At 35.2% G+C, this 21,337-nt stretch overlaps 1 protein-coding gene across 1 annotated transcript; it reads left to right on the forward strand.

The window, feature by feature from the left end:
• Positions 1-217: 217 nt before the first annotated feature.
• Positions 218-8,778, forward strand: LOC136233266 (plant UBX domain-containing protein 1). Its single transcript, XM_066022876.1, has 7 exons — positions 218-506; positions 6,422-6,518; positions 6,609-6,677; positions 6,975-7,042; positions 7,178-7,307; positions 7,411-7,515; positions 8,325-8,778. Exons 1-7 carry the CDS (start codon positions 249-251, stop codon positions 8,525-8,527), a joined length of 930 nt encoding a protein of 309 aa, XP_065878948.1. The 5' UTR covers positions 218-248; the 3' UTR covers positions 8,528-8,778.
• The last annotated feature ends 12,559 nt before the right edge of the window (positions 8,779-21,337 follow it).

A 21,337-nucleotide genomic window follows, 5' to 3' on the forward strand; every position in this document is an offset into this window, starting at 1 on the left:
AAAATAATTTACTTAATTTGATACTATTCAAATTATTACTCTAGTTGCAGATAATTTTTTTTTAAAGTAAAAAATTTGCAATCTGAAATGAAGATTTGGTTTAAAAGTAAGCGGGCTCAGCCCAAAAAGCCGTTGTGCTTATTATGCATATATGGATATGGATATGATGAGCCAAAATTAAGCGGGGTCGTATAAAGACGACAATTGCAATTGCACGTGGAAGTGGAAGTGCCGCTCATAAAACGGGAATGGAATATTTAATGAAGCCTGAGAAAGCAAAGAGAAAAAAGCCGTATCCAGGAAGGGAAAGAAAGCCCAAAGCCAAATATATATCTACTGTGTACAGGATCGAACATACGCATATATACACTCGATATTCTCTCTTTCTCTTTGATTTCATTTTGGGTTGCTTTTATTCTCTGATGTTGGTTGATATTTCTTCACCTTTGCCTTTGAAGAGAAGGAGACACACTACTCTTTGCACCATGGAAGCTGAAGCAGCTAAGGTTTTTTTTCTTTTTCTGTCTCATCTCGCTGTTCTTTTCAAATTAATATGTGCCTCGATCTGGGCTCTGGTTAGGATCATTTTTCTATGTTTCGGTGCCTGATTCTCGCTGACCTTGGCTTGCTTTATTGATTATTTAGTTTGATTTACTTTTGAACAGTTTTCTTCCTTGAGAAGTTCAAAATAATTAGGAACTTGTGTGTCGTGTGTTTTCGGTCATAATTTAGTTTACCAAGTTCGGAATTAGCGCGATTTTTGAAAAGGGATATTAGGGCTGGGGTTTTAGATTCCGATATTTAAACTGAAGAATGTTTTCTGAGCATTATGAATTGTCAATTGTTATTTCCATTAGCATCTGCATTGATTTGAATCATATTGTACTGCAAATGGACTTTGGTTGCCCAGTTAAGTTTGTAATAATGCTTGGGCTAGTTACCCATTTAAAGTTTCCATCTTTGGTCTTCTATACTGCCTTTTCTTTTTGAATATATTTAGGTGTTCGGTTGGCATATGTGCTTCTTTTATGGAAGTTATCTCGAGAAGCTCTTTTATCTTTCCTGTGTTATAATGAGAGATTTGGATGAATGGGATAGATTACGTAAATATTAAGCCCTCCTCCTGTTAAGCCCTCCCCCTCGTTCCACCCGGCCCTTGCGGTCTCGAATATCAAGAATCATATCTCTGTGGTTCTTGAGATGGAGAATTCACAATATGCAATATGGGCCGAGCTTTTCAAGATCCATGCTCGTTCCTACAGAGTCCTACATCACATTATCCCTCCACCCACCACAGGGAAGGAGAAGCCGACTCCAAAGAATGATGAGGAACTCGAGCTATGGACGACCATTGATGCCATTGACGCCACTGTGCTTCAATGGATTTATTCGAATATTTCGAATGATCTCTTAAACACCATTATTGAACCAGATGCAATTGCGATGGAAGCTTGGGTTCGTTTGCATGAGATATTCCAAGACCACCAAAACTCTCGTGCGGTAACTCTCGAACAGGAATTCAAATGACCCGAATGGAAGATTTTCCAAATGCTTCCGCTTATTGTCAACGTCTCAAGAGCCTTGCGGATCAACTGAAAAACGTAGGGGCTCCGGTAACAAATAGCCGACTCGTTCTTTCAACTTGTTTCCGGTCTCACAGAAGCATATAAAAGGGTGGGGACTCAAATTCGTCATGCTAAGCCTCTACCTCCATTCTCAGAGGCTCGATCCTCCCTTGTCTTGGAAGAACGTGAGCTCGCAACCATGGCGTCTCACGGAACTAGTTCGGCTATGGTGGTCACAGTCGACGATGCTGCTCTCCTATTTGAACATACGGGCTCTCACCGTGGGAAAAACAGAAATTCCCATCATAATAATGGTCGGAAAGGGGGCTCTGGTCGTGGCTCTGGCGGTGGAAAAGGCAACTCAGGTGGCAGTCGCGGTGGTTCTGGCCGTGGCTCAGGTGGTGCACAGCCGGCGGGCCCACATCAGCGGCAATGGCACGCCAGCCAGCTTGGTCATTGGCAGTGGGTTCTCCAAGCTCAGTGGGTTGCTCCTGCTCCTCCCCCATGCCCTTACCCAACACAATCTTGGGCTCGTCTACCATCAAGCCCAATGCGCCAATCTGGAATTTTGGGCCCTCCTCCTACCCAACTGTTGTACACAGCAGTGGCTGCACCTCATGGCTCGTATGTTCTTACGGATATTGAGTCTGCAATGCACACCATGATGATGACCTCGCCTGATCAGAATTGGTACATGGATACCGGGGCCACTTCTCATATGACATCCACGAACGGTAATCTCTCGTCTTATTTTAATTTGAGCAATCAAAATAGTGGTATTGTTGTGTGAAATGGTCATTCAATTCCAATTCGTGGTTGTGGTCATACTAGTTTGCCTCCCCCAAACCCCCCTTTATCCTTACAGAACGTCTTACATGCTCCTAAACTCATTAAGAATCTAATTTCAGTACGGAAATTTACTATTGATAATTCTGTGACTGTTGAATTTGATCCTTATGGGTTTTCTGTAAAGGATTTTCAGACGGGGATGGCACTAATGAGGTGTGATAGCTGGGGAGACCTTTATCCCATCACCACCATCAAATATCCAACCACCACTCCATAAACCTTTGCGGCTTTGTCTTCTCCCCTTTGGCATGATCGTTTGGGTCATCCGGGAAATTCTATTTTGGATTGTCTTAGGCTCAATAAAAGCATTGAATGTAATAAATCTAGTCATTCTAATATTTGCCGTTCTTGTATTCTTGGTAAACACATTAAGTTGCCGTTTGATTCTTCTATTTCTCAAACCTTGATGCCATTTTATATTATTCATAGTGACTTGTGGACCTCTCCCGTTTTAAGTTCATTGGGATTTTTCCTTTAGCTAAGAAATCCGATGTTTATGCAAAATTCTTAGCTTTGAAAACCCATATTCATACCCAATTCGAACGTCATATTAAGAATTTCCAATGTGATGATGAGAGGGAATATGATAATGGTCAATTCAGGAAATTTTGTGAGTCTAATGGGATGTCATTTCGTCTTTCTTGTCCACATACGTCCTCACAAAATGGGAAAGCCGAAAGAAAAATCCGATCTATCAATAATATCACAAGGACTCTCCTTGCTCATGCTTTTCTACCCCCTTCGTTTTGGGTCTTTGGGTGTTTATGCTATCCCCTATTTCCTTCTACCACTATCCACAAATTGTAAGCCCGGTCTACACCGTGTGCATTTTTGGGATATCCTACGAATCATAGGGGGTATAAATGTTATGATTTATCATCCAACCAAATATTTATCTCTCGTCACGTAATTTTTGATGAGAATGTTTTCCCATTTTCCAATTTACATTCACCAAATTCCACAACTTATGATTTCTTGGATGATGGGATTTCCCCATTTTTGATGCATCATTTGGCTACTGATCTGACTGATCAGTCCAGCCCACCCGACGCTGCACCTGTGGCCCAAACATATCCTCCCCTCCCACCGTGGAACAATCTGCCCCTTCCCCTCCCTTGGCAGACCATGGGCCGCCCCACTCCCATGCAGCCCAACACTCAACGTCCCTTTCACCACAAATAAACCCCCCTTCCCATCTCACCCCAACTTTGGGCCTACATCCATCTGGGCCGTCTCCCACATCCACACAAGCATGACCCCAGCAGCTCCAATTTCCCAATCCGCTCCGAATGGTGACCTAGAGTCAACATGGTATTTTTAAACCAAACATACGTTTAATTTGAATACTATGGTTACGAAATCCCCTCTTCCTCGTAATCCTGTGACCGCTCTTCGTGACCCGAATTGGAAAATGGCTATGGATGATGAATTTGATGCTCTTATTAAAAATAAGTCGTGGGAGTTGGTGCCCCGTCCACCTAATGTCAATATTATTCGTTCTATGTGGATTTTTACTCATAAAGAAAAGTCTAATGGTGATTTTGAGAGGCATAAAGCCCGACTTGTAGGTGATGGTAAGACTCAACAGGTAGGCATTGATTATGGTAAAACTTTCAGTCCGGTGGTTAAGCCAGCTACGATCCGTACTGTTCTCCGCCTTTCTTTATCAAAGAAGTGGCCGATTCATCAGCTAGATGTCAAGAATGCTTTCTTACACGGTGAGCTCAAGGAAACAGTGTATATGCATCAACTTATGGGTTTCAGAGATCCATCTCATCCTGATTATGTATGTTTGCTCCGCAAGTCCTTATGTGGACTTAAGCAGGCCCCAAGGGCATGGTACAAGTGTTTTGCATATTATGTGTCTTCTCTTGGTTTTTCAAACAGCAGATCCGACAATTCTTTGTTCATCTAGAAAAAGGGGTCCGATATGGCATACATTTTACTTTACGTTGATGATATTATTCTTACTGCTTCCTCAGATTCTCTCCGATGCTCAATTATGGCTCTTCTTGCCTCGACATTTGCTATGAAGGATCTGGGTCCTTTGAATTATTTCCTTGGCATGTTTCTTTCGCAACGCAAGTATGCCGAAGAAATCATTGATCGAGCTGGGATGTCTTCTTGTAAGGCTACTTCTACTCCGGTTGATACTAAACCGAAGGTGAGCAGCACATCAAGTGCTCCATATGATGACCCAACTCATTATCGCAGTCTCGCAGGTGCACTTCAGTATCTTACTTTCACCAGGCCAGATATTTCTTATGATGTGCAACAAGTATGCTTACACTTGCATGCTCCGCGAGATGATCACATGCATGCTCTTAAGCGCATCATCCGTTACGTTCAGGGCACACTTGATTATGGCTTACATTTTTATCCCTCTTCAATTACTGACCTCCTTTCCTACAAGGATGTGGATTGGGGAGGCTGCCCTGACACACGCCGGTCGACGTCTGGTTATTGTGTCTTTCTTGGAGATAACTTGATCTCTTGGTCCTCAAAACACCAACCTACTCTCTCTCGTTCGAGTGCTGAGGTGGAATATAGGGGGGTTGCTAATGTTGTCTCCGAGTCATGCTGGATTCGAAATCTTCTGTTGGAATTACATTGCCCTATTGACAAGGCCACTCTGGTATATTGTGACAATGTAAGTGCCATTTATCTTTCAGGGAATCCGGTGCAACATTAGCGCACCAAGCACATTGAAATGGACATCTACTTTGTTCGTGAGAAGGTTGCGCGAGGACAGGTTCGTGTCCTTCATGTTCCGTCCCAATATCAGATCGCCGATATATTCACTAAAGGACTACCGTAAGTATTATTTGAAGATTTTCGGGACAGTCTCAGCGTTCATAAACCTCCTGTTTCGATTGCGGGTGTGTGTGATAGATTACGTAAATATTAGTTAGAATATTTACATAATCTTGTATTTTAGGATTAGCATATATTGTGGTAAATTAACTCCTTAATTCTAGCTAGCATATATTATGGTAATTTACCATATATTGTGGTAAATTAGCTCCTTAATTCTAGCATAACTCTAGCCTAAAATGACGCGGTATTGTTTGTATAATTAATCAAGGAAATCAATGAGATGATTTTACGGAAAACAATTCTTTTAGAATGGATCATCGGGGGCTATGGGAGCTTTTTTCTTCTTCTTAATTTTGCATTATATAATCTCATGGCATTTTTGTGTTCTGTCCATAGTCATGTTTCAATTTTAGGCTATGAGTTTACTGGGAATTGAGGAAAAATATGGTAGTGGATAGGACGGAGTGGAGGGAGCGAATTTGTGTCGCTGACACGACTTGATTTCACGGTTTTATATGATGGTTCATGTTAGCCGACCCCGAATCATTTCAGGACTAAGGCTTTGTTGTTGTTGTTGTTTTATGGTACTAGTCCCATATTTCAATTAACTCCTTATTGTCTATGTGTAAGTTTCTAATTGATTTTTTTTTTCTTGGAATCAAGAACATGATCTGAATTTGTTACTGAAAGAACTTTATTGCTGAAATAATTCACCCTTGAATTTCTCATTAACAAAGAACATATATATACACAGACAGAGTCAGTTTACCGAAATCAAACCAACACTGATTAGGAAAACCCACTCCTAAACAAACTTTCTATACAGACTCTAATTCGTGTAGACCGTGTAGTATAGGTTAATTAGGAATCTACAACGACGACATCCTTATCAGCTACCAGTTTTGAAGAAGGCATTAATTTATGAGTTCTTATTCTCGGTCATATACATATAATTATTATAGTCACTACGTTGTATCTAGTGATGGAATACTTGGTCGGTAGATGGCATAATCATCACTTCATATAAGAAATTAGAAAAATAAATTATTTTTCAGAGTATCTCTTATGTGCTCATAGCTGTTCCACATTAAGTGTCAGTTTAAATGTTATGTACTGTACTTCTCTAATCTAATAGAATGTTGGCTGTTGATTTTTATATAACATATATATTTTCCCTTTGATTGTTTTAGGCCAAGCTTGGAGCTATCAGAGAAAAGTTTGGACGTGATTTACGTGTTTTTGAAACATCAGGGCTGTCTACTTCAACAAATCAAGTTCCCAATGGTGGTATGAACTCCTTCAAGCATTAGGCCATTATCAAGTCCTAGACTAAATTTGGATCCCTGATATATATATATATATATTTTGTTTTTGTAGAGGAGTCAGATGATTTCTTTGAGTTCACTGCAGAGGACTATTTTCGAATAATGGCAACAAAAAAGCAAGGTAGAACACAAAACTACCTTATCATACCAGTGAGTGAAACAAAGACGCAAACAAATTTTAGTCCACATTATCTCTTGCTTTGCGATTTGGAAAGGCTTGTCAACGTTTTTATGGATTCATATTATTTTATTTTTGCTTGTGCAATGTGCATATACAACAATGTTTGTTTATTAAGTTATAATTTTTAGGAGCACTTAAGTGAAATTCATGCCCAGTTCTGCTACTATATACATCATCATGGAATGGGGAACACATTCTGATCCTTACTTATTTTGTTAACATGTAAATTATAATCAGATAAATATTTAAAGACAAGAAAAATTCGAGAAGCAGAAGAAGCAGCTCGCAAGTCAAGAATAACGAAGGTTCGCTCTTGATTCATTTTTGTGGGTTTTCTTCCATTCTGCGTAACTTATGTGTATTTTATAATTTATATATGCATTCGATATGTTATGCTTGTTCGGTTAGGGTTTAACCCTCCTAGTTGTTGATTTATCCAGACTGTGATTAGGGTCCGGTTTCCAGACAATCATACATTGGAGGCAACTTTTAATCCATCAGAAAAGATTCAGAGCTTACTCGATCTTCTCATGAAAGTGGTAGCCCGACCAGAAGTGCCATTCTATTTATGTAAGAAAGAAAAAAAATCTAGAATTATATTTGTTAGCATGTGTTTATTTATTTTGCTCTAATTTGTGTAATAGCTTAAACTGAAGTAGTCGACATGTTACAGATACCACTCCTCCAAAAAAGCAGATAAAAGACTCGTCACAGGATTTTTTCTCAGCTAGCTTTATTCCTGGTGCAATTGTTTATTTTTCATATGATATTCCACAAGGTTAGTTAATTCCTTGGATCCTTTGAAATAATTAAATATAATGTGTCCATATGTTGACCTTATGCTTTGAAGTAATTTTTATTTTTTACGATTTTCAATATCGAGCCCTAGCGTATTTTTTTCCTAATGTTGGTGAATTGTATGAGGCTTTTAACAGTTATTACCAAGGGTTTTGATTCCTAGCAATGATTTATTTTCAAGTTTTAGGTTTATTGTCATTATTGTTGACTTGTTATTGGAAAACACTAGGCATTAGTTAATGCATTTATAGCTGCAACTAATTTTCCATGCGAGTGAAAAGGCTATCATTTCACTCTCTATCATTGACTGTTTCTGGTAATGCATGGTTTAGTTTTCACTAGCTATTTAAACACTAGGCATTATTTATTTGTGGACAAAGTCTATTATTCCTCTGGTATTTAACAGAGTAATAATTCATTCACCACCACATGTTATATGCTTCATCCTGTTGAAAAGATTTACTCATAGTTGACAGATGGATAAAAAGTAACAAAAACGAAAATATTAGAAATGAAATTATTGTCAATATTCATTTAACATATAAATAACAACAATTAGCTAAGTTTTATAAAATACTTGGCATTTTTCTTTCATCTGTTCTTTCAACTTTCTTTTCACCTTTGAAGTGAACATTCAAGAGGGAGGTTGTATTAACTGTTTTTTTTTTTTTAAAAATCTTCTGGGTTAATGAGTTGCTTCACTTTTGTTTATTGGACTATCCTGACACCTATTACGGGATGGTGATAGCAGCGAAGCTAATGTTTGTTTTTGGCAATACACATACACAGGAGATGATGCTGCAACTCTCAATTCTGGTCCATTCCTGGTAGAAGAAATTATGTCTTTGAAAGGTTTGGATATGATTTCTGAACGGGTAGAATCTGCCGAGTCTGCACCAGAACCTGTAATAGCTGCTGCTCCTTCCCCTGTTCCTCAAGAATCAAAGCCTGCTGGAAGAAAAGTCATCAAGCCCAAATGGCTGAAAATGTGATGCAACCAACTTCGATCCATGGTTTGTATCTTCCCCTCCTCTCTCATTTTGCTTCTTGTGATGTGGAAGAGAGAAACTGAAATGATAGGAGGTTGTAGAAGAAGTTGAAAGTTAAGTGATGTAAAAGAAGTTTTTTTTTTTTTTCCCTCTCTCTCTCTAAAAAGACAAACTGTTTTAAAGTTTAGAATACCAAATGATGTGAATATTAATCAACTATGTTGCTGAATATCATGTGATTGCTTTACTGATAATGCCGTATTAATTTCAGTTTAGCTAAATATAATTATAAATACAAGTCCTTTCAGAAAAAGAAAAGTATAAATATAAGACATCCGTTTTCATACATTACCTTCTAATTTGGAACGAATGTACCTAAATATATATTTATATTTACAATTTCGTTATTATTTTATTTTTTGGGTAAGGAAGAGGGCATCAAGCCCGAGGAACAAAGGAAAGGAATAAGGGAAAAAATGAGCTATACAAAACGCTTAGAGCAAAATACATTTGATCAATAAATACAGGACTGTAGAAGATATTTTTGACGATCCAAAGAAGTAGTCCTTGTGAAATTTGTTAGCTAGTTTGGAGCTCGGTTTCCTCTTTATCCTCTTTATAACAGTGAATAAAAGATAGGACTCAATTTCTATCACGCAACTTAAGACACTTACCAATAATTTAATAACAAGGGCAGTGTTAGAGGACCTCACTCATCATAAAGATTTAACTCAATTATAATACGGTGGAAACTTTACTCCAAGCTACTTGCAAACCAAAATAAAGTCTAAAAAATTCAGTAACAGTCACAGTTAAAGTCTGTAAGTTAACTCCCTCTATCATTCCGAATCAGCCCCCTTGGAAAGGCTTTCCTTTGCTTGCTCCGTCTGAATTCAGCTTTACCCAACCTGAGTCCGGAGACTTTCAACCTGCCCAAATCAACTACTTCAAAGTAAGATAATGCAAATCAACTACTTCAGATTAAGAAACTTAACATTAGGATTAATGAAAGCATCATGACACTCCTTGATCTTCTAAAAAAGTAAATAACACTTTATTATCGAACATAGTGCACCAGTTGAACTACTTGTAGACGAATCCAGAGTGCAGATTACTGTCAAGCCAGGGATCCTAATCCATAAAGAAAAATGATTGTTGGAATGTCTAAAGAATAATTAAACATGTTTATGGACCGAACTGGACCGTTGAGTTTACACTTAAAAACACTCAACCCAAGCTTAGCCCGAATTTATGTATGTTTAGGCTGGGCTCGAGTTTGAAATCAAATTTCAAACCCAGTGCGCACAAACCCACCTATAAAAAGTATATATTATTTAATAAAAAGAATTAAAATTAGAAGTAAATAACAAACAAAAATGTACTGATATAAGTTGTGAAACAAAACAAAACAAATTAATTAATTAATATAAATTTTTTAATAAATTGCTAAAACTTCATATTTGTCCATTACAAAAGCTTCTTCAAATGGCAATCTCATGTGCAATAAATCAACCATCAAATGGAGGAGCCAAAGCCTTAAAACAAATAATCCTTTTATGCAATTTCCAATCATTTGGATGAGCTATGATACAAATGTACTCATCCCTAGTACATCCACTCCTCGAATTATCAGTTATTAAGCATAGCATATGCGCTCCAACTATGTTTTTTGATATTTGTTTTCTCACCAGCATATACATTATTAATATCTCTCTTTAGAGATGTCTACTAAATGCATCAAACTGAGGATTAGCTCTTGACATCATAATTCTGAAAGCCTTTTCTTGAACATTAATAAATACATGATTACCTTCCCAATAAAAAAAGACAAATGCATCTATACAATTCACTCATGCCAAACCACCTTCTTGTGGGATCAGTGAACACTAAAAATTGTTTTATGTTTTTAAATTTCAATAAATGACACCTCAAATGTGAAGTGCCATTTTTTAATATACTTACAGAACTTGCATGTAGCTTTTAGATCAGTAATAGGCTCAAAGTTATCCCAAACATCCTGACGTTTTTAGTGAGCGCTTTACAGTAGGCTAATGTTCATTTTGAAGAAGGAGCAACGGTAGTAGCTGTTACAATGGGTTCAGAAGCATTTGGGCCATTGGAACTTCAGCCATCCTGAAAAAATCCACCAATAACTTCATAAGAACAATGATAAACTTGATTAATTAGTTAAGGCATTTAAAGTTTTAAACAGAAACAGAGAAATATCAATAGATGAAGAAATTAACAAATAACAAAAGGAAAAAAAAAGTCAAATAACAATCCAACACTTTATTTGCAAGGATTCAATTATTTATTGGATATCTCTAAACAGATAAAGATGCGTTATTTATGTGAAATATAAAACAAAATATGTAAACTATTGTATCTTTTAAGTTTTTTTTCCAGAATTATAAGAATGTTCTTTTATATATAGAGAGAAGAGTTCCCTTCAATCCAATATTACTTCTATTTTTATTTTTTGAATGACAATTGCTTTTATTAATACATTTTAAAAAAAGAGGAATAAAAATCTACGACATTTGTAGGTGATTCTGTAAGAAATTTTCTGTAGATTTTCAGTAGCAAAATGTCTGTAGAAAATATCTCATACAACAATCTGTAGATGATTGTTTTGTAGGAGAGTTGCGTAATTTCTGTAATAAAAAAACTCATAGGATACATTCCGCTACAAATTTGACTATGTAGGGATTTGTAACAGACCGTCATTTACTACGGAAATTCGTTATTCTGCTGCGGAATATTCTCCTAGGATACATTTACAAGATTAATTATTTCTAACAGCTTGAAGAGAAATTAAAATATAGTATAAAATAAATAAACGTGGAATGCATAAATTAAGTGGGTTGCTAAATACCGCTCCCAAATTACTTATCATCGTCTCCATTTGGACCTTTTTGCCATTCTCATAATTTTGATCAAAAACCGAAAATTCTCTCTCCAAAATCATAAACCCGAACAACAATAATTGAAATTATGAAAATAATCGATGTGTGACAACCCGAACCCCGGAAATGGATGATTACAAGTCGGAAACATTAAAATTTAAGTTTTTTCTATCAAAGAACTCATGAAAATAATATATATTTTTTTTTGACGATTTTGCGTTTTTCGTCATAATTTTTTTTTACATTTTTCCGTCACAAAAAAATTTGAACAATTTAGTATTTTTCGTCACTAAAAATTTTACGATTTTGCACCGATCAAAACTTGGCTTAAACGGATGCCGCATCCTTTTCAGTCATGGCGGGAGCGGATGCGACATCTGTTTAGGCCAAAATTTGACCGATTCTCTCAAAAAAAAATTCAATTTTGAAAATAATTATGAAAATGGCAAAATTGTCCAAATAAAGATGGTGATAAATAGTTTGAGGACGGTAAATAGCCATACCCTAAATTAACAAGAAGAATGTGTTAATCTTCATAATTAATTTTCTCTCGTGATTAGATTGTCAATTTGGTTTATGTTTTTCTTCCGAATAAACTTTGTTGTCTTTCATAATATCCCAACGTACTTTTTGAAGTTTTTAATCGGATTAATATTGAAGTGATAGATGAATATTTGAGTACGGACACTTGCTTATTCTATTTGTTTGGATTTTAATGTTTGATTTTGTCAATAATTTATTTGAGCTCAGTTTCTCATAATCATAATCATAATCATAAACAGTTTTAGTTGTTACACTATTAATTTTGCTTATAGATTTTCTTCAAATTACATGTTTTTTATAAAATTATTGGAGAGCAGTGGCGGAGCCACAGCTCAAAGTTCGGAGGGGCTCCATTGCATGAACATTTTTTTTCTTAATAACGACTTAAGGCTTTGATTTATAGTAGTCAAATCAAAATTTTCAAATTTTTGATAATATAAGGATAAATTTGATCATAGTTGGAAACATTAAGGTACAAAATAATTGAGATTCAATATAGAGTAAGGATAATGTGTAAAAATACTCTAATGTTTAAAGGAAAAAAATTAAAATGAGATAAAAAAGTGAAGAGAGGGAGATTTGAACATAGGACCAGTTGGATGTGGACATTCTTTTAATTATTAAAAGCAACCAACTATGCAAACTTAGTTTTATGTCATATAATCACATTCTATATTATAAGTACTAATTTTAACTATTTTGGGGAGCTGCTCGGACTGAACCATTGTTCGTCAAGGGTGTTCCGGAGGGTCGGGAGACCCTCCCCTACCCCCTAGCTCCGCCCCTGTTGGGGAGGATATATGGTGTGGAATCCATTTTTAGTTTCACTGTTGATTAGTTTAAACTCCAAAATCTGTTTCAAAATTATAATTAGAATCAAGGACGTATAGTATAGTATACTCCACACTAGAAAAGGGTTCACTTTCAGTAGAATTGTGGTTGAGCAGATCCAGGTGCCATTTCAACATCAGTATCTATCTATTAGCATTGCTCACATTCAATCTTCAACTATTCATCCAATATCATTAACTTGTGTAATACAATAACAATAACAAAAGATAATTATATACATATATCTATCTAATAATAATAATATATAACAATACACATATATTTATCAAATAAAATATATTTCAATTAACACCTACGATTAAAAGGAGTCCTCAATCCTAAATATATTCCAATTATTAAAAATCATCTATGTAAATTATTATTATCCCTATCTAAATTTAATAGTAATCATATATACAAAACAAGAAGATAGTCAACTAAAATGGAATCGAAATCAACAATAATAGAACACATTGTACTGTCTCTCAATAAGAATAACACAATAAGATCCCTCCAAAATTTAGTCTAACAACTTCTCTATTAACACTTAGGGTCAGGGCCGGCTCTAGGGGGAGTTCCCTAGGCCTGTGCCTAGGGCCTCACAAATTGTGAGGCCTCACTTTTCCGTAAAAAATAGATAATGTACTTTAGTATCTTTTATTTAATTATTTTTTAAAATAAAACCTGCCTTTAGTTACACCAACACGTCTCCTTCAGTCTTTCACGCAAACCAAACACTAAAACACTACAGCCTATCTTAATTAGAAGTACAATTATTAACTATTAATAATTTGAATAGGACAAAAACTCTTCGGGATGCTGGTGGCGCCTGGCTGGCTGGGTTTACCCATAACTTAGGTACGGGCTCCTCCTTTACTGCAGAGCTCTGGGGGATCTTGTCTGGCATTAAACTCGCCATTCGCATGGGTGTTAAAAGACTTTCGGTGGAGTCTGACAATTTGGAGGCTATCAACAGGATTTCGGATAGACAGACTGTTTGTCTTAAGAGTCAGAATCTCATTAAAGCCATCTTGAGGCTTCGTCCTGCCTTCGATTCTCTTACCTTCTCCCATATTTATAGGGAGCAAAACCGCGTGGCGGATCGCTTGGCAGCTGCTGGGCATGGGGGGATGTTAGGTGTTTCTACCCTTTCCGTTCCTCCTTCTTTTCTGTTACCTTCTCTTCTTGAGGATAGGATTGGGGTCAGTCTTCCTAGACTGATCCCGGGTTAGGTTTTTGTTTGTTTGTTTTTTTTTTCTTCCCTTCTTACCAAAAAAAAAAAAGAAATAAAAAAAGTCACCTCTCTATCCCTATAAAACTACTCTGGTGCCGCCACTCACAATATTTATAATTTATGTCAGACATAAAAATTTGCTTCTCTTTTCTCTATATTGTCCAAGAAGAACTCTTCCTCATTCTCCTTGTTGCTTCTCTTTGGTTGGTGTAGAGGTGAATATTTAATTTTTATTCAAATAATTGTTTGATTTTGAATTTCTTAATGCTTAGTCTTTTATTTTATTTAGTTTTAATTTGATCTAATGTTTTTTTTATAAAAGTTTAGTATAAAAAAATTAATAAATCATCATCCAGACTAGTTTTTTTTATCATGTTTAGTGAAAATAAATTTAAAAACTGTGCATTAAATATAGATTAAAATAAGAAAGGTATTTAAATAAATTAAAAAGTTTGCACTTGACATAGATTAAATTTAAAGCATAGATCTTTCAAAATCTTTTCATTTGACATAGATTATTTTCAATGTCAATCTTTTCTTCTTTTTTGCTAGTTTCTTATTCTCAAGTACCACATAGTAAACAAATATTTAAAAAGTTGTGAAAATCAATCAAGGAAAATATATTTTATTATTTTAATTAAAGAAGTTAATTAAAAGGTAATATTTCTTCTAATTTTATGTAAGGATAAATGACTATGTAAAGGTTGTAAATTATAATTAGTAATTACCGTAAAAAATTGTTCTTTCAATTGCTATCTAATTTTTTTTTATTATAATATTTATTGTTATTTTCTAGGTGTTATTAATATTATGGCGGGTAAACGAAAATTTGAATCTGGAAGCTCGAAGAAAAAGAAAAAGGAAAGACAAGATAAACTCACTCAATCTCTAATGGGATCGATGAATAGGTATTTAAAACCTACTAATATATTGCCAAATTTAAACGAGAGTGTCACTATTGATGAAAATTTGGCTGAAAATATACCTATCAACAATGACAATTTGAATATCTCACATGTTGATGAAATTTTGCCTGAGAATTTGAATCCTATGAATGTTGCGGATGAAGATTTAGTTGATAATAATCTTAATAATATAGTTACAGATGGTGAGCCTTTAAATGAAAATGTGGATATGAACGAAGAAGATTTAAATGATTTGTTTGATCCAGGAAATTGGAAGATTAATATGTCTCAAAGAAAAATTGATTTTTTAGTACAGAAAGGGCCCATAAGAGTCATAGATGAAATATATCCTTCTAATGCACAAAGTAGAAGTTTTAGTAATAAACACTACACTCGATCTTTACAAAATGGAGAAAAACTTGATAGGTCATGGCTAGTATACTCTCGGAAGATAGATAAGGTATTTTGCTTTTGTTGTGTCTTGTTCAAAAGAGACAGAGTTGTGTCTAGTCCCATAACAACAGTAACCATTGGATACAATGACTGGAAAAATATTCATTATAGGCTCAATGAGCATGAAAAGAGCAATGATCACCTAAATAGTATAACAGACTGGATGGAGGCAGAAACGAGATTGAGAAAAAGATTGACAATTGATTCCTTTAATCAAAAGGCCATTGAGAAAGAGAAAAAGTTTTGGGGAGAAGTTTTGAAAAGAATTATATGTGTTGTAAAAACTCTTGCTAGTACTAATTTGGCGTTTCGTGGGAGTAAGGAGAGACTTGATGATGATAATAGTGGAAATTTTTTGAGTATAATTCGAATGATTGCTGATTTTGATCCAATAATGGAAGAGCACCTTAGGCGTATTCGAAAAAAGAGACTCGGCGTGTCCATTATCTTGGTCATGATATTCAAAATGAGCTAATACTTTTGTTAGCGAGTGAGGTTAAGAGCAAAATTCTTCATATTGTTAGAGAGGCAAAATATTTTTCTGTTATTCTTGATTGTACTCCCGATGTTAATCATAAAGAACAAATGAGTCTCATTTTGAGATGTGTTAATGTTTCTACGAGTCCAATAAAAGTAGAAGAGTTTTTCATTGGCTTTTTGAAAGTTATTGAAACAACATGGGATGCACTTTTTCATGAACCTAAAGATGCTATTGGAAACCTGAAACTTGATTTTAGTGACATAAGAGGGCAAGGTTACGATAATGGTTCTAATATGAAGGGGCAATACAAAGGTGTAAGTAGTAGGGTACTAAAAGAGTATCCTAGAGCATTTTACTCTCCGTGTGGTTGTCATTCTCTTAATCTTACACTTTGTGATATGGCCATGAGTTCTGTTCAAGCTAAATCATTTTTTGGAGTGGTACAAAGGATTTATAAATTATTCTCTGGATCAACAAAACGATGGGAGGTCCTCAAATCTTATGTGAAAGATCAAAATGGGAAAGGGCTTACATTAAAGTCATGGTCCGATACACGTTGGGAAAGTCGTGTTTCTAGTGTAAGGGCAATAAGATTCCAAGCTCCTCAAATAAGAGATGCATTACTTCATCTAGTAGAACATAGTGCTGATGCAACAACAACAAGTGATGCAAGTTCTTTAGCAAATTATGAACTTCAAAACTTTGATTTCCTTGTTGGCATGGTTATTTGGTTTGAAATTCTACAAAAAGTGAATAAAGTTAGCAAGATTCTCCAAAGTAAGGATATGAATATTGCGGCATGTATTAATCTCTTGCAAGGTCTCATTCTTTTTTTCGAAGAGTACAGAAATAATGGATTTGAAATTGCAAAAAGTGAAGCTGAAAAGATTGCTTTAGAAATGGGAGTTGAACCCACTTTTCGCGAAACTCGTGTTCGTCTTAAAAAAAGATTTTTTGATGAGAATACCAGAGATGAACCAATCCAAGTGGCTGAACAATTTTTTCGAGTCAATTATTTTTTAAATATAATTGATAATGCTATTTCTTCGCTCACTACAAGATTTGAGCAATTTAAAAAATATGAAGATGTTTTTGGGTTCTTATTTAACTTGAGCAAGTTGAAAGCTATAGAGGATGAGAAAATGAAGCATGCGTGTATTGCACTTGATAATTTTCTGAAAGATGGAGAATATTTAGATATTGATGGCCTTGATTTATTTTCAGAATTGCAACTATTGAGAAAATCATTACCAGATAACTTAACCAACTCGGTTGAAGTGTTAGAGTACATCAAGAATTTACATCTTGCTTTTCCTAATACTTGGATTGCTTACAGAATTATATTGACTATACGGGTTACAGTAGCTACTGCCGAAAGAAGTTTCTCTAAGCTAAAGTTAATAAAAAATTATCTTCGATCAACTATGTCCCAAGAGAGATTGAACTGTTTGACCATATTGTCTATTGAGAAGAAAGTTTTAGCTGAACTAGACTACAGTGATTTAATTAGAGATTTTGCACATACAAAAGCGAGAAGAATAATAATTTCTTAGTTTTAGGTTATTGTTATTTGATTTTGATTGTTATATCAAGACTAATATATTGTTTGAATTATAGTTAATGATATGATGTAATCATTTTATTATTCCGTATTTATTATTTCTAAAATAATAATAATTTTTTTTAAAAAGTAGAGAAATTGCCTAGGGCCTCCAAAATGCTGGAGACGCCCATGGGTAAAATAAAAAAAAATCAATATTCTTCAACCCTTATCTCGCCGTATTAAAACCAAGAATAAGAAAAAGGGCAGATTGTATGGGCTTCCTTCAAATATGAGAAATTACCGAACTTCTGCTAATGGTGCGGGATGCTAGGATATGTCCAAGATGAATGCTCCGAGGTTCTAGAGGATTTTGACGATGTGGATTGGCCTTTTAATCAATCACTTAGGGCAACACCAACCAAACTGAAGATTGTCCCTGTTGATGGAAGGACGACAAAGATGATTGAAGAAATTATTGCAAAAACCAAATGTATGAATTTGAGAAGGAATTTGTTTGGAGAGGGTGAACTATCTAAATCACAAAGGTCAGAGTAGGAACGATGAGGTGGAACCTGAGGACAGGGTCTTCGGAAGTGCCGGTGGATGTAGTAATGAGCAGGTGGTGACAACCTTAGAGGAAGCTAGGGAAGAGGTTAGTAGGGGGCAGGGGACAGAGAAGGGAGGGGATAGGTTGGGCGTCAGTTTTGTGGAGTGGGTGCTCATGGACCAATAATGTGTTAGACAAACGTTATTCTGTTTTAAGATTGTTGGACAAACAATTACGTCTGTCTTAAAAAAATATTAGATGTGATTAACCAAAAAACAAAACGAACACAGAAAAACATATAAACAGTAAAACTGAAAATTAAAAGGAAAGAGATAGACAAATCTGAGGCCTGTATTAGCAGTTTCCTTAAGACAGATGTCGTCGCTATTGACGATCGTCTCCCAGGATACAACAGATTACGCAAGCGAACTCAACCGTGTGTAGCCTAGTTATCACCGGAGTAGGAAAACAAGACATTATGAACAGACAAAGAGCAGGAAAATTTCCAGAGAATATTTTCTCTAACCGTTTTTGAACGACTTGTGAATTTTGACAATCAATTCTATATAAATAGAACTCGAAAGGATATACTTTCACAAGGGAATGTTCAAGGCACATTAGCTACCTATCCTATGCAGATATCTCCTGTAGAAAGTTATCACCATTTCATAATCGTCTCGTTTCTAATTTTATTCATGTGGGGGATTGTTGGAAAATTTTGAATAAAATTATTTATTAATTTTAATACCAACAAACACCTCCTTTTATGAACAGTCGTGTCATTCGTGAACAGTCGTGTTCGTACGTACATAGTCGTGTCTGTCCGTGTACAGTCGTGTTTATTCGTGAAATGACATATCCTTTTGAGTTCTATTTATATAGAATGGATTGTCAAATTCACATACTGTTGGAGAAAATATTCTCTGGGATTCTTCCTGCTCTCTGTCTGTTCACATTGTTTTTGTTTTCATACTCCGGTGATAACTAGGCTACACACGGTTTGAGTTCGCTTGCGTAATCTGTTGTATCCTGGGAGACGATCGTCAATAGCGACGACATCGTCTTAAGGAAACTGCTAATACAGGCCTCAGATTTGTCTAACTCCTTCCTTTTAATTTCTAGTTTTATTGTTCGTATGTTTTTCTGTGTTCATTTTGTTTTTTTGGTTAATCACATCTAATATTTTTAAGACAGGCGTAATTGTTTGTTTAACATAATGCAAGGTCCAACTAAATGCAATACCCCATTGGTAATCGGGAAGCAGGCTATGAGTGGGTTAGAGAAGATGCAAGGTCCATATAGGAGAGCTGGGACAGATGGCGGAAAAGACATGCAGGCGGGCAATGAAGTGCGGTCAAAGGAATTGTGTGGGCAACTTAATGTGGATTGGGGTGCTATGTCACCAAACACCAATGATAATTCTCTTAACCCTATAAGCTATAATCCCGAAAAAAGTGGGGTCGTCTCCGCATGTGCATGTGCTTAGAAGCCTTTCCCAAAGCATAAAGATCTTAAAACAAAATATGACCAATCCCCAACCATAAACACTATTCCATCCCATGCAAACCCTACGTACTGACTTTACACCCAAGCAAACTGAAAATCCTTTCCAAAGTTCATCCTTACATATCATCTTCAGTGATGGTCTTGATCCGAAAAGTAGACTCAAGGTCAGGGCCAGAAGTTACAACAAGCATCTCAGTGCTAAAGGTACTAGAATTTCCAGTTTAGGGGGTAAAGGGAAAGAGGTGGTGGGTGTGACTAAGAGAAAAATAGTCAACTCGAGGGAGAGGGGGAGGTGCAATGTGATATGGACTATGAGATCTATTTGCCGAAGAAGGTGTGGGAAGGCATTGACAAACAAAGTTCTTAGGAGGAATCCTTAGAGGTGAGGAAATCCATGTCCCTCAAGGAATCTAAATCTTAGGAGGAATCCTTTGTCATGTGGGATTCTTGAAGGTTCCTCCGTATAAGGAGGCCGAAGCTCTAGTCGTTGCATTTTCGCACTCTTTTTCGCATGTGTCTTTTAATCTCAAAGGAGATGGAGTTAACGTCATCCATGTGATGTCATTTTGTATCATATCAAAAAGTAAAAAAGAAAAACTTACGATTTGCCTGATTTACAGTCTCACGATTTTAAACTTGCAAACATTGATTTATTGTTTGTGCAGTTTGCATTAAAGGTTGTGAGTCAATTTTACGGTAAAAAAATACTTTGGTTTATCTAATTTGTAAAATTGGATCTTATATATGATGTAATTTGAAAAATCAGACTTTTTAATTTCTCTAAATGCTCTCTTTAGATAAGTAGTCACGATAATAATTTTTTTATAGTATATTTGAATTTACAAACTGTACAAACCACATATCTATATTTATAACTTTTTAAATAATTATATTTGCAAAAAGCTCAAACCGCATGTTTTTTTATATTTTATTGTAATAGTAACAACTGCGAAAGGTTTGTTGTTTAAAATGTCTTCTTATCAAAAAAAAAAAAAGTCTTAAAATTCCATCTTTATTTTTTTGTTATGTAAATAAAGTAAGCAAATTTTTATTTTATTAAATATTTAAGGGTTAAGGTGTAAAAATACCCCTAACGTTTTGGGCCAGGAGCAATTTTACCCCTAACGTCTAAAATGGTGCAATTTTACCCCTAACGTTGGAAGCCAAGAGCAATTTTACCCCTAACGTTGATAAATTGGGTCAATTTGAGAAATAATTCATCAAACTGTCTTCTCGGTCATGAATCTTGTATCTACACTTCATACATGTCATGGGTCATTTTATCAGTAACAAATCACAAACATTCGTTGGGATGTGAAAAAAAAATATACTGTCTTTTTGTACGGATTAGACAAAAAAATTCAAAAAATCCACCGAATTTATAAATATTAATCTCAAATTCTATTATTAAATTATAAAAAACATGAAATCCTTTTTTTAAAACGAATTATTATACAATTGGTGTAGAATAATGAACAAAAATATCTGTGTTTTATAATAGACTTCCAATGTTAGGGGTAAAATTGCACCATTTTAAACGTTAAGGGTAAAATTGCTCCTGACCCAAAACATTAGAGGTATTTTTGCACCATAATCTAATATTTAATTTATAAAAAAATAGAATATACCTTTAAAATGCTGGAGCTGAACCCAATCATTATTAATTACAAAACACAATATTTTAAAATGGTCATCTACTACTAGTTGTACTAAAAGATAATATTAAATAAATAAATGATGTTATACAACATTGTAAAGATATAATTAATAAATAATTATGTTTTATATATAAAAAAAAAGAAATATTAATAATATTGTACCATGTAATGAAAAGTGATTAAAAATGCAAATTGACCCCATCTGT

The sequence above is a fragment of the Euphorbia lathyris genome, chromosome 6 (genome assembly GCF_963576675.1).
Source record: "Euphorbia lathyris chromosome 6, ddEupLath1.1, whole genome shotgun sequence".
In the NCBI taxonomy this organism is placed as follows: Eukaryota; Viridiplantae; Streptophyta; class Magnoliopsida; order Malpighiales; family Euphorbiaceae; genus Euphorbia; species Euphorbia lathyris.